The sequence below is a fragment of the Melanaphis sacchari genome, unplaced genomic scaffold (genome assembly GCF_002803265.2).
Source record: "Melanaphis sacchari strain LSU unplaced genomic scaffold, SCAv2.0 Contig2_pilon_pilon, whole genome shotgun sequence".
NCBI lineage: Eukaryota > Metazoa > Arthropoda > Insecta > Hemiptera > Aphididae > Melanaphis > Melanaphis sacchari.
This window is the reverse complement of record NW_020271173.1, coordinates 7,905,682-7,918,314: the sequence shown is the minus strand read 5'-3', so window position 1 is coordinate 7,918,314 and position 12,633 is coordinate 7,905,682. Positions and strand designations below refer to the sequence as shown.

General features: G+C 23.2%; 2 protein-coding genes across 2 annotated transcripts; one reads left to right on the top strand and one right to left on the bottom strand.

The window, feature by feature from the left end:
• Nucleotides 1-544: 544 nt before the first annotated feature.
• On the bottom strand, nt 545-7,923 carry LOC112595946. Its single transcript, XM_025341358.1, has 5 exons — nt 7,627-7,923; nt 5,290-5,388; nt 4,337-4,516; nt 2,858-2,914; nt 545-682 (listed from the first exon to the last, which is right to left on the bottom strand). The coding sequence occupies exons 2-4, from the start codon at nt 5,385-5,387 to the stop codon at nt 2,899-2,901; spliced, it is 294 nt and encodes a 97-aa protein (XP_025197143.1). The 5' UTR covers nt 5,388; nt 7,627-7,923; the 3' UTR covers nt 545-682; nt 2,858-2,898.
• A 533-nt stretch (nt 7,924-8,456) lies between these two features.
• Nucleotides 8,457-12,623, top strand: LOC112596059 (mediator of RNA polymerase II transcription subunit 4). The gene is made up of 5 exons (XM_025341531.1): nt 8,457-8,684; nt 9,346-9,580; nt 9,641-9,812; nt 9,883-9,993; nt 12,445-12,623. Exons 1-5 carry the CDS (start codon nt 8,617-8,619, stop codon nt 12,612-12,614), a joined length of 756 nt encoding a protein of 251 aa, XP_025197316.1. The 5' UTR covers nt 8,457-8,616; the 3' UTR covers nt 12,615-12,623.
• The last annotated feature ends 10 nt before the right edge of the window (nt 12,624-12,633 follow it).

Sequence of the window (12,633 nt, the reverse complement as noted above, 5' to 3'; positions counted from 1 at the left end):
ACTCTTGATTGTTTGATTAAATATATCAGATTAGTAAATGATACAAAATAGTATAAAATACATATACGTAAGCATTAAAAAAAAAACAATTTTATACTGACTGTTTATTATTACACACATAATCAAAAAAAAAATCTCATTTTCAAATATTCAAATTTACATTTTAAATAATTATTATATACATTATAAAAAAAAAATCATATAGGTACCAATATTTAAATAATTAATCAAGTACAAAATTAAACATATTTAAGATTTTAAACTAGGTAGTTTATTATTTTTGAGTTCAATATAAATTAAAAAATGTTGAAATATTATCAACTTTAAAGCTTCAAATCTTTGTCCATCAATGTTAAAATACACATACACATATATTATAACTAATATTTTAAATAGAATACAATATAGCAGATATACGTCACATTCACAAAAAAAAAAAAAAAAACTGACAACAGAATTAGTCTTTAATGTAATAATTTAAAATGACAAAATAAAATAATAAAAAAACTCACATTACAATACAATATTAAATCTTTAATTAATAACACATAAATAAATCCAATTAATCCTTTTATATTAAGATATATATAATTAACTGATACATAAATGTAAGTTTTGTAAATGTGAATATATTAGTTCTCCATCTGAATTTTGTTTAGAACTGGAATCCATACCAAACCAACTAAAAAAATTTAAAGTAAATAAGGTAAGTATAATATAAATATTAAATGTGATAAATAATTGTAATTAAAAAATGATTCTAAGCATAGCATGGTTTATCAAAATTAGCATTGGATAAAACTTATTTTGTAACTTATACTGCTACAAAAATTAGGCAAGTGGGTATTACACTCTGCTATACATTAACACGTTGACTACCAGATACCTGCAGGTGATCCAAGTCATATCAGCGCATGTCAGGCTATACCATTTTTACATAGGCTGTCATAAATGTTTACATTTATAAAAATAGCTTCAGTTGTTCAATTTTAAAATTGATATTTTTAGAACCAGTTGAAGGATTTCAATGTTTTTTTTTTAATGTTCAAATTCTTTTTGTCTGAAAAAGTTAGATGGTTCAATCTAAATACTATTATCTCCAAGCCTTGAAGAATTATATACATTTAATGTTGATGTTAACTTGGGCACACCAAGGACATTTTTCAGTATCATTATAAATTTTTATTTATACTATTGAATTTGAAAAAAAAATTTAAAAAACAAAAAAATTACAATTGTTCCTGCATTTTCTAGATCATTATTGTAGTATCATGAAAAAGTTAATAATATAAATCTAAATTCATTTACGGCAGCCCACGGCTGTAGTCTCCTACAATTGATATGGTGCGACAGTCGGCGGTCTAAAAATTATCAATGCCTAATTATTTTTATACGGACGCCATGGGCTGCATGGCAGTCAACGTGTTAATAATAAATTTTAGGTCACCACCAAGCCAAATTTCTTCACAATAAAAGACATAATTTTGTCGCCGATGGGCATGTGGCAGTCAACATGTTGAGCATCAAAATTCTAACTTCAAATGAATATAAAAAAAATTTTTCTTATAAATTATTATTTTTATACAGTAAAATAAAAACTTAAATCAAATTTTGAATCATCAAATAATTTTTAAACGACACTTCTATATAAAAAAAAAACTAAAGAAATTGAAAATTTTACCATAAATACAAAATAATAACATAAACATTTGGTGAAAATTCAAATACATAGTTATTTGTTTTTGAATTACAAAAAACAAAATCAATTTGCTCTAAATTTGGAGTTATATAAAAATTACCGTTTTTCCATAATTTTTTTTTATTTTTTTGTTATCCCAATTATAAAAGTGTTGGAATTTTTAAGTTTAATCTTTCTAAAGTAGGTACAAACTAAAACCAATTTGAAAATCAAAATCAAAATCACCTCATCGGAATTAAATGAATTTGATTTGAAAACCAAAGTACCTTCAAAAGTTGAACAAGACACAAAAAAACGCATATAATCGTAAAGTCAATGCATTCATCACTTCACTTAGATTCTAAAAAAAAGAAAAAATAGCTAAATATTTCAATGTAAAATCTATCCACTTTACTCCTCTATCCCTATATTATAGGCGTTCAATTTCATCACATGATAACCCGCACATGGTCATTTTATCCTGGTATAAAAAATCTCTACTCAAATTCAATATTTATAATTATTAAATTTATTTAATTTGTTGTTGTTATACTTTTTATTTTAATAGTAAGTCCACATATTAATGATTTAACAAAAAAAAAAATTATAATAAAAAATGAAAACATACCAATATAAAAATTATTATTTTAATTCAAAATTTAATCATAAATATTTAATATTTTTTAGTCGACTTAATAATTATTCTGCATCATGTTTTTGATTTTTTTTTTAAATAAATATTAACTTGATAACGTATCAATATATTTTGTCAACTAAAAATAATAATAACATAACTTGTGTCACGGTAAAATAGATAAGTAGATAACTTTAATGTATAATTCCTGTTTTATTAATGATTTAAAGTACCAAATTCATATAATTATATCTAAAGGTATCTAATAAAAGAAGTTCTATTTGCACTAAGTCATGGTTCAACAAATTGTTGAGTTATATGCAAAAATAAATCTAACCCGTTCATTTAGACAAGTGTGCATGTAATGCAGGGCTAAGACTGAAAATAATATATCACAATAATTAACCATAAATATTATTATATAAAATATTTATAATTATGTTTATTTTTAGTTAACCCTACTTCACAACTAATTAAGTTACATAATAATAATTGAAGAAATTAATAATAATGATTAACATTGTAAAACAATTATTTAAACTCACAAATTTATCATCATTTTCAAGTCCCATTGAATGAATTGTAGTTAATTCTTTTTATTCCTGGAAAAAAAAAGATTAGATAAGTAATTAAATTTTTTACCCAGTCAATTATAATTAGAAGAAAGTAAAATTATTTCAAAATATATTCAATACTAATAGAGTTATTCAGCTTTACCAGGATGATAATATATGTATGTATTTTTATTATTTACTATTAAATTAAATTAACTAAGATACATTTACAAATTTCTTTACGTAATTACAAGTTAGATATACATAGCTAGCATAGACCTCATTTTTTTGAATCATAAATATATAAATATTTAAGTTAATCGATCTATATTAGTTTATATTTGTTTTTTACATTATGTCATTATGTAGTAGTTGTTGATTAGAAAAAACTTAAATTATTTAAGTACATCTACTCAAATTATAGATACAATATGATCATTATTCAGTCACAAAATGGAAAAGCGATTAAGTGTTAATTTCTGAGACAGTAGGAATTTAGTGAATTGTATAAAAAAAATTGAAATAGTTAATGTAAAATGATATTAAAATTATTATAAATTATAATATAATATGTGTCATAATATTTAATATTGAAGTAGCTATGATAAAAAAAAAAAGTGTTTACGCAATTCTTAAATTAAATTGAATAATACCAATTGTATAAAACATTATTTAAAATATATTTTATTTATATTTTATTAATTTATAGTTTTATCTTTTTGAATTTTTAAATATTAATCGAACAAGAAAATTTTCTTACCAAATTTATTTTACTCATAACAGAATTTATTTGTTTGTTGTACATATTTTAATAGCTAAATTGACTTTTTTAAACATATTAAAAAACAAAAAAAAATAAATAAATAATTGGATAAAACATATACCAATAATAAAAAAAAAACAATTGAGGTTATCAAAGAAAAAACTAAGTAAAAATTCAAAGGAACACATTGACTTTAATACTACAGCATCATATAATTTTTAAGTATTTTAACTTTGAAGTACATGTTAAATGTATAACCAGCGGTTCTTAACTTGTAATCCACAGTGCCTTGGGGATCTGTGATACTCATGTCGAATGTCCGCGGCAGCTTTAACACATAACATACATCAATACATAACATATTGTAAATGAAAAGTAAAAAAATTAGTAAAAATATTTGATCAGGGGTCCATGAGATCCACAAAAGGTTAAGAACCACTGGTACGTATTAAAATAATATTAATATTACAATAATACAACTAAAATATATATATCCCCTAATAGCTATATTCATATTAGTAATCTTAAATCAAATACATTTTAACGGTATTGACATAAAATAAAATTTAGATAAATTAATTAGATTTCGGAGAATAGAAAATAATGTGACTATATAATTTGATGTTCCCTACAAACCAAAGTTACCTTAGACCATTATATAACTCGTTTATTTATAATTAAAATTATTTATAAATATATATTCTTACAAATAATTTTGGATATCATGTGGAGATAATCGTTCAAGCAAGACGTAAGAACGGTACAATTTTTCATAATCACCATAAATAGTCATTAAGTTTAATGATAGCATATTATTATCAACTTCTTGGTGTATTTGCTCCGTTTCAGGCTCAATCAAATAGTAAGCATTTTTTTCTGGTCTCAATCTATATAAGTAAAAACATGCAAATAAAAATTAGTCATAATTTTTTAAACTTTTTTAAATGATTTTTAATATAAATTTACTATATTTAAAATACTACCAGTGAAATAAAATATTTCACTATAAATGCTGCAAAAAGAATAATAACAAAAATTTAAAAAAATTTTAATAATTATAATTTGTGAATACATTAATATACATAAATATTTTAGTACACCTATATATATTTATTAATATGTATTAGCTATTAATGGATTAATGTGATTAACTAAGTTATTAAATGTGTTTTAAACTGTAATATAATCATTTTATACTTTAACTTATAATTAATATCCAATGCATGATATTTATTTGATTAGGTACTTTATGATAAAAATTTATTATCTTAATAAATTTATTATTTTTTTATTTATTCATTTATGATAAAAATGATAATATACAACTATACAAAATACAACTTGAAATATTGTTAGTACTTATTTTACTATCAGTTTATCTAAGACATTAACAATAATCTGACTATAATATAATAAAATTATAAGTTAAGACAGATCAAAATCTGCAATAAACTAATAAGTAACAACACATAATGATATTTTTTAGATACCAATAGATATTCTCAACATTTTCAGATATTTTGGAAATCCCTAGTACTAAAATCCCAAATACTATATATTTATTTATTTTATTTTAAATTACTAATATATTATATTGAATATTTGTAAAATAAATAATTAATACAATTAATGAAACAATAAATATTCAAATTATACTGACTTGTAGCCATTAATTTCTTCTAAACTGCAACGCTCCAAACGAACGTAAGGGTTTTTTAATCCTTCAGAAGATTCAAATTTTATGTTGTCTGTTTTCATTCTATAAATAAGAGAAATTAAAAATTTATTATCATATAAAAAAATCAAAATTATAATAAATGTGAATAAAGCAATTATTAAATCGGTAAACATTTTAATTTTAATATTCTTAGTGATAATATTTTTTACGAATAAAATAATACTTGAATATAAAAGGAAAAGTTTTCAAAATAGTCTCAGTATTCAAATTTTTTCTTTAATTGTTTACATCAGGAATCGGCAACCTACGGCCTGTGTAATAATTTTATGTGGCCCACGACTACTATTTATAATTGGTATAAAAATATGAAATATCACATTATGTTAATTGATAACCTAATTTTGTTAATACATACCATATTAAATTAATATAGAAACAAAACAGTGATGAAACTTAATGAAACTCAAATAAATTAAATTAAACTGCAAAATGTAAATAAAATAAAGTGTATGGCCCATGGAAATTTTTTTTATTATTTTTTGGCCCTCAACACCAAAAAGATTATCGACCTCTGGTTTACATGATCAATACAATACAAAATAGTGTGATGATGATTTTAAAAATATTAATTATTAGTATAAAATGTACCTATAAAGTTTTAAAATTTTGATTCATTAATACTGGCTTACACAATTCTGTTAACTCATCATTAGTTATAATATGAACACAATTAATATAATCTATTAAACATATATATGCACACATAATTATTTAAGACTTCATATCCTTTTAACCAGATTATTATAATTAATAATAAATTTCTAAAATTACTCAAAAGAAAAAATAAAAGCTTAAGTTTGATACCAATAATATTTTGGTCACATCAACTAATATACAGTATTTGTAAAACTAGACAAATTATCATTGTATTATTGTTGTTTTTTTTTTTTCATTTTGATTTGTATTTATTATTTTAAATATTAATTACTATTAATGAGTCATAATTATTAATACTATAAATATTCGTTTATTAATGCCAGAGGCAATTTTATAGTACTTAACATAAATTATAGATTATAAAATAAAACTTATTATTAATAGATAACAGACAGTGGCGAACTGAATGACCAAGATACCGGAAAATTTCCTGGTGGGCCCCGTTGATCGTATAAAATATATATTTATTAATATTATTACTATGAAATTATAAATTAAAATATTAGCTAATAAATAATGAGTATGTAATATTATTATTAAACATAAAAACCCAGATTTTTGATTATTTTAATATACAGGACCGTTAGTATACTGAGGGCCTCTAAAACTGATTTTTGAGGGCTGTTTTTTTTTCTCCTAATCCACCACTGATAACAGATAAAATATAATTATTGAAAAAAAGAAAAAATTAGAAATAAAATATATAGATACCTCCTAATAGAATTAATATTTAAGATTAAAACATATTAAAAGACTCATTGATGGAACAGATTAAGATTAAGATGCAAAGAATGGTTATGCCCATAAGATGTGGAATAAGAAGAAATAAGGTAAAGAATATAGCTTTGGACGTAGTAATGACACAAAAATATGTTTGATAAAATATTGAATACATCCAAATGGTAAAATCATTAAGAACAAAAAAAATGAATTTGGTAAAGCGAGAAGAAAAAAGATAATTATTCAAGTGAAACCTAATGAGTGAATAATTGTAAAGCGGGTGATCAATTTTTAATTAATATACAACATAAGAAAAGCATCAACAATTTTGAACGCATTATGATCTTAATTGATCTATGGTCAAATAAGAATTTCAAATAATAAAACCATACTTTAATGTAAACCAACCTAATGTGAAGTGTAAGTAAGCAATTAATGGAAGTAACCATTTTTATGTTACATAAAATAAAATTTAATATTTTGAAAGCTTTGCTAACAAAGAATAAAATAAAAATAATTGTATATTAAATTTATATTATACTATGACCATAAAAAATACCTAGCTATATTTAATGGAGTAAAATATGTCACCATGAAAAACAATGGATTAAATTGAAAAATTAAAACTTGCAGTAAACATAACAATTAGGTAACAGTAGGAGAGAATACCTAAATTAATGAAAGGTTTTTTTAGTTTAAAATTTAAATTTGAACTAAAGCTTCCTCTATAATTATGATCTGGGTGTATTAATTTTTATACCATAGTGCCACAAAAATAACGTATGAAGTCTACAAGTCTGAGAAGAAATTACAGACTTCAAGACTTGACAAACAAAATCAACCAAGTAATCATTACAAGGTATTTAATAGTTGCTTACTTACATGAACCGAGTTGTTGGTCAACAGAATATGGACAAGAACAGCAAAAATTATGGACGACGGTCGACAACAAATTCACTTGCGAAAATACGAACTCGCTGGACACTGCGCAGTATTTTTATTTTAATATTCGATATCGATATTAGCGTCTCGTCACTAGTGAATCGTAATCCGTAGCTGTAATTCCAAACAGTGTCAACAAACAAAAACAGTGTAACAACAATACTATTTAGTAATAATAGTATACATTTGGGCCTATGGTTATTGATTTATTTTTCTGTATATTATATTTATGTCATGTTGTTTATTACTTTTTTTTTTATATAATTACCAGATAACACTTAACAATAATATAATAATAACAAAACACCACCAAAGCTGATATAAAACAGGTATAACAACAATCGAATTCTCGAAAACCGATAGTTTTTTTTTTTTGTATAAACGACCTGGTATTTACCCGGTATAAACCATAATAATATTTAATAATCAATAGAATGTTAATGGTACATGTATAGAACATTCTTGAAATGGTAATCGATCAACTTTACTTACTGATCGGATATTATTCTCATCTCACCAATTCTCACGGTATTACATAATACCATTTCTTTAGGCAAGCGGCTATTAGACTACATAAATACAAAATAAAGTTCACTCATTTCAATTACTACATATAGTTATAATTATAATTATAATACACACAACAGAGCTGTGTATAAATTTTAATCTATAACCTTGGTATCAACCTAACCACAGAATAATAGATAAAAAATGCCCTCAATATATGTTCGTAAATTTGTGATATCAACACTGATATAATGATTATAATGTAATGACCAAAACAATAAACAATTTCGAAAATACTGAAAATTAGTAATTACGGAGACTGGAGATTAAAGAGCCTGTATTGAGTGTATTCTGATTTCAGATTTGTACAATTGTACGCAATTTCGATTAATTAAGCATCTTCATAATCTTAATTATTGAAAAATGTCGGCCAACACAAGTACCCGGGATAAATTACTTGGTTTGCTCGACGACTTTGAACTGTTAAGCAGGTAATATAAAATTTACTCTCTCGGATGATTTAAAAAATTAAATGGTTTATTAAATATATTTAAAATTAAATGTATTATATACACATTTTTTGTACTCGACTATTCTGAATTGAAATCAAAACTGTTAGTTTCAAAATTTTTCTATAAATCATTATTAAAAATAATCATTGGTTTAAAAAAAAAATCTACCTTAGTTGATCGCAAAATATTCAAATAATCTTGAAAAATCTTTTTTAAATCGCATTACCAAGTTTACATGAGTAAATAAAAATGTTAACTAAATTTTTTTTAATTATATACAAATTTTAAAAATATTTATATTTTTCATACTCATAACTTACTTAAAAATTAAAATATCATAAAAAACTAACAAGAGAACTCAAATAATATTCTTAGCTAAAAATTTGATAATATGTCAAATTATTCTATTATATACTAAAAACATACTTTTGAAACTGGTGAACAAAAATTTACTATATTGTATGTGTGTAAGATGGAGATAACACATGCCATTGCGATGTCTTTTTAAAACTCCTGATTACTATAAATACAATTTAATTTATTATATAACTTTGTAAATAATATCCACTACAATTATTTAACTTAAAAATATTTAATTTAAAATTAAAATAATGATAATCTTTTGTTTAAAATTTTACAGAGAATTGATTGAAAATTTGAGTGCTGGGCGACAACAGAAAATAAATGTTCAACATCAGTTACTTCTTACAGAACAACTCGTAGCCACAGATAATGAAATAAAGGCTACATTAAAAGTTGCAGAACACCAAGCGGAAGTAGAAAAAAAAGTAAATGCTATTAAGGAAGAAATAGAAACACAAGACCAACATATCACACAAATGCAAAAACATTTCAAAGAAGCAGAAAATATATTAGTAATTATACTATAACTTTCTTTTCTTGACTTAAAACAGTTACATTGACTTATATTTTAGGCAACAGCTTTATTCCAAGCAAAACAAAAATTACAATCGATCAATAAAGCAAGTAAACATCCTGTGTCCTCAGAAGATCTCATAAAATATGCTCACCGAATAAGTGCTTCAAACGCAGTATGTGCACCACTTACATGGCAACCGGGTGATGCACGTAGACCTTATCCTACTGGTAATATTTAAACACACAATGTAATATGTAATATATTCTATTTTACTTGAATGTTTTACTCATTTTACAGATATTGAAATGCGAATGGGATATTTAGGCAGGTTAAGTGATCTACCACTTAATGGACATATAATGCAACCTCAAGGTCTGGCTGATATGGTGCGATCAAATAATCAAATAGGTACATTGGTATTCATTTTTTGAATAGTCTTGCTTATGATTAAATATTTTTATTTCTCTGAGACTTAAAATAATTGCTTAGACGATCTAAATGTCATCGCTAAAACAAAATAAACGCATTTTGATTATCCCAATGTATATATGTCGCATCCACATAGTGAAACCACTCATTTCATGAACTGGATATCCAGATAGTGAAATTCGTCCAGATCATGAATTTTGACGAAAATACATTATATGGACATCCATTTCATGAAATGGACAATACCTATATTGTGTACTTTGTGTAATTATTATTTTATTATATAAATAATTATATTTTAACAAAAATATTTTTATTTTATTTTTCACGATTGATTATGACATTGACTGTTACAAAGCATACTTTTCAATATTAATAAAGATAATAATGCTTTATCCGTGATCTATATTATATGAAGCTATTAGAGAGATATCAAATTTAATTTCAGTAATTTCACATCCGATATCATATGAATGTTTCTTTATCGAGTATTTGGATGACAGTTGACGGATACCTATGTAACTCCTAAGTTGTTCAAAAAATAACATTTAGTCAGTGTTATACACATAACACAGTTACTATTATGTTTACAGTTTATACGTGTTTATTATTTCATAATAAATAGGCAACATTCAATGTCATAATCAATCGTGAAAAATAAAATAAAAATATTTTCGTTAAAATATAATATACATATAAATGTATAATGATAGTTTATGAACCATTATATAATAAAATAATAATTACACAAAGTACACGATGTAGGTATTGTCCATTTCATGAAATGGATGTCCGTTTCATGAAATGGATATCCATATAATGTATTTTGTGAAAATTCACGATCTATACGAATTTCACTATCTGGATATCCAGTTCATAAAATGAGTGGTTTCACTATGTGGATGCGACATATACAATTTAGCTGAATTTTATTATCAAATTGTTTCATATTTTTTGTATTTTTATTTGTGATGTATATACATTTATTAATTAAAAGATAAATACCTAAGCTAGGTACCTTCTATTTGTAAAATAATAATGTACTTGCCTTTCAATTGTGATGTGTAAACCCCATCTCATATACAATAGGCGTAGTTTCAACCTGTAATGTTGATAGTAATATGACATGCAATGCCATCTTTAAAATCTTGTTTTTTTGCTATAATAATCTGTTTATTAAACTAGGTTTTGAATAATTTATTTTCAATATAAACTATCTACTAATATGTGGTATATAAGTATTTTGTTTTGTTAAAATATATATTCTATAATATGTTCAAAAATTTAAGCAAAATCTAGTTATATATTTAAAATTAAATTTATATATATTCTCACAAACATTAATAAAATTATTAGTGAGGTTAACATACTCAATACTCATTACTCACATTTTAGTTTATATTTCATTTGCAATTGCCAACAGCACTTTTTATAATTGTTATCATACATAAAATATACTGTGGATAAATATTGCTAATGTATCAATTGTAACCAATATTAGTTATTCAATTATTTCATTGTGAATTCTAAAAAAAAAAATATATAGAATTTACAAACATTACTTATTTAAATAGTTTACATTTTAATTTATAATACTATATTAGACAATCTTGAACTTAATGCTAACTACGTTATAGATAGCTTTTAAGATATAAAATATTTAGTTTCAGTATAATATGTCTTATTTAATTCATATAATATAATCTTTTTAATTTATAGTTTTTTTTTTTTTTTATGATCACCAATAATATATGTATTTAACACAAGGTTATAGTTTACAGAGAGTAGGCATTAACTTTTTTTGTAAATTGTAGTAAATTATTATATCATTAGATACGTTATAAAGTTTAAATAAATAAAAAAATATGCTGGTTTAACTTAGTTGTTTTATGAATACTAAACAAGTAAATTTGAACTACTAATTCAATAAAGCCTCAAACTATAAACATTGATTTTTATTAAGTGTTGAATATTTTTATCCATAAAAATATAATTCTAAAAACTTGTGGCCTTATTGTACTAAAATTAAATTAAATTATTTGATTCAGAACATGATGTACTCATAACTGTTATTGTATATTTGTATATTCGCAAATTATTGTCTTATAAAATTACACACATATAGTGACTAAGCAAATTTTATAATTTAAATTGTGAACGATTTTGTAAATAATAATAATAATAATGATTTCTTTTCTAAAATAAATAATATTATATTTAAAATATAATTGTTTTAAATTAATATTTACATTCTTAAAGTTATTTATATATGTACAATAATATAATTAACTCAATTGATGGTTGGAAAGTCTATTAGTTTTTCATTGTTTTATGACTACATCATTTGGTATCTATTTTAATGTGACATTTTTTTATTTAAATATATTAATTATTTGTTTTTAACTAATAAAAACAACATTTATTTTTTAGATCGTCAAGCCTCTCAACAAAATCAATTTGCTTGGCATACAACTGGTGATATGCATATAGGAGTTGGTAGTGGAGTCATAGATACTAGAAATCATTCTAAAGATGTTGCAGAAGATGTTGAAGTTATGTCAACAGATAGTAGCAGTTCTTCCTCTAGTGATTCTCAATAGTTATAAAAATAAAAAATAA

Coding starts and splice junctions, on each gene's coding strand:
- LOC112595946 (XM_025341358.1), bottom strand. CDS start 5,387: ATGAAAACAGACAACATAAAATTTGAATCTTCTGAAGGATTAAAAAAC. Junction 4,517..5,289: donor GAAGAAATTAATGGCTACAA/GTCAGTATAATT, acceptor TTACTTATATAG/ATTGAGACCAGAAAAAAATG.
- LOC112596059 (XM_025341531.1), top strand. CDS start 8,617: ATGTCGGCCAACACAAGTACCCGGGATAAATTACTTGGTTTGCTCGAC. Junction 8,685..9,345: donor GACTTTGAACTGTTAAGCAG/GTAATATAAAAT, acceptor AAAATTTTACAG/AGAATTGATTGAAAATTTGA. Junction 9,581..9,640: donor AAGAAGCAGAAAATATATTA/GTAATTATACTA, acceptor CTTATATTTTAG/GCAACAGCTTTATTCCAAGC.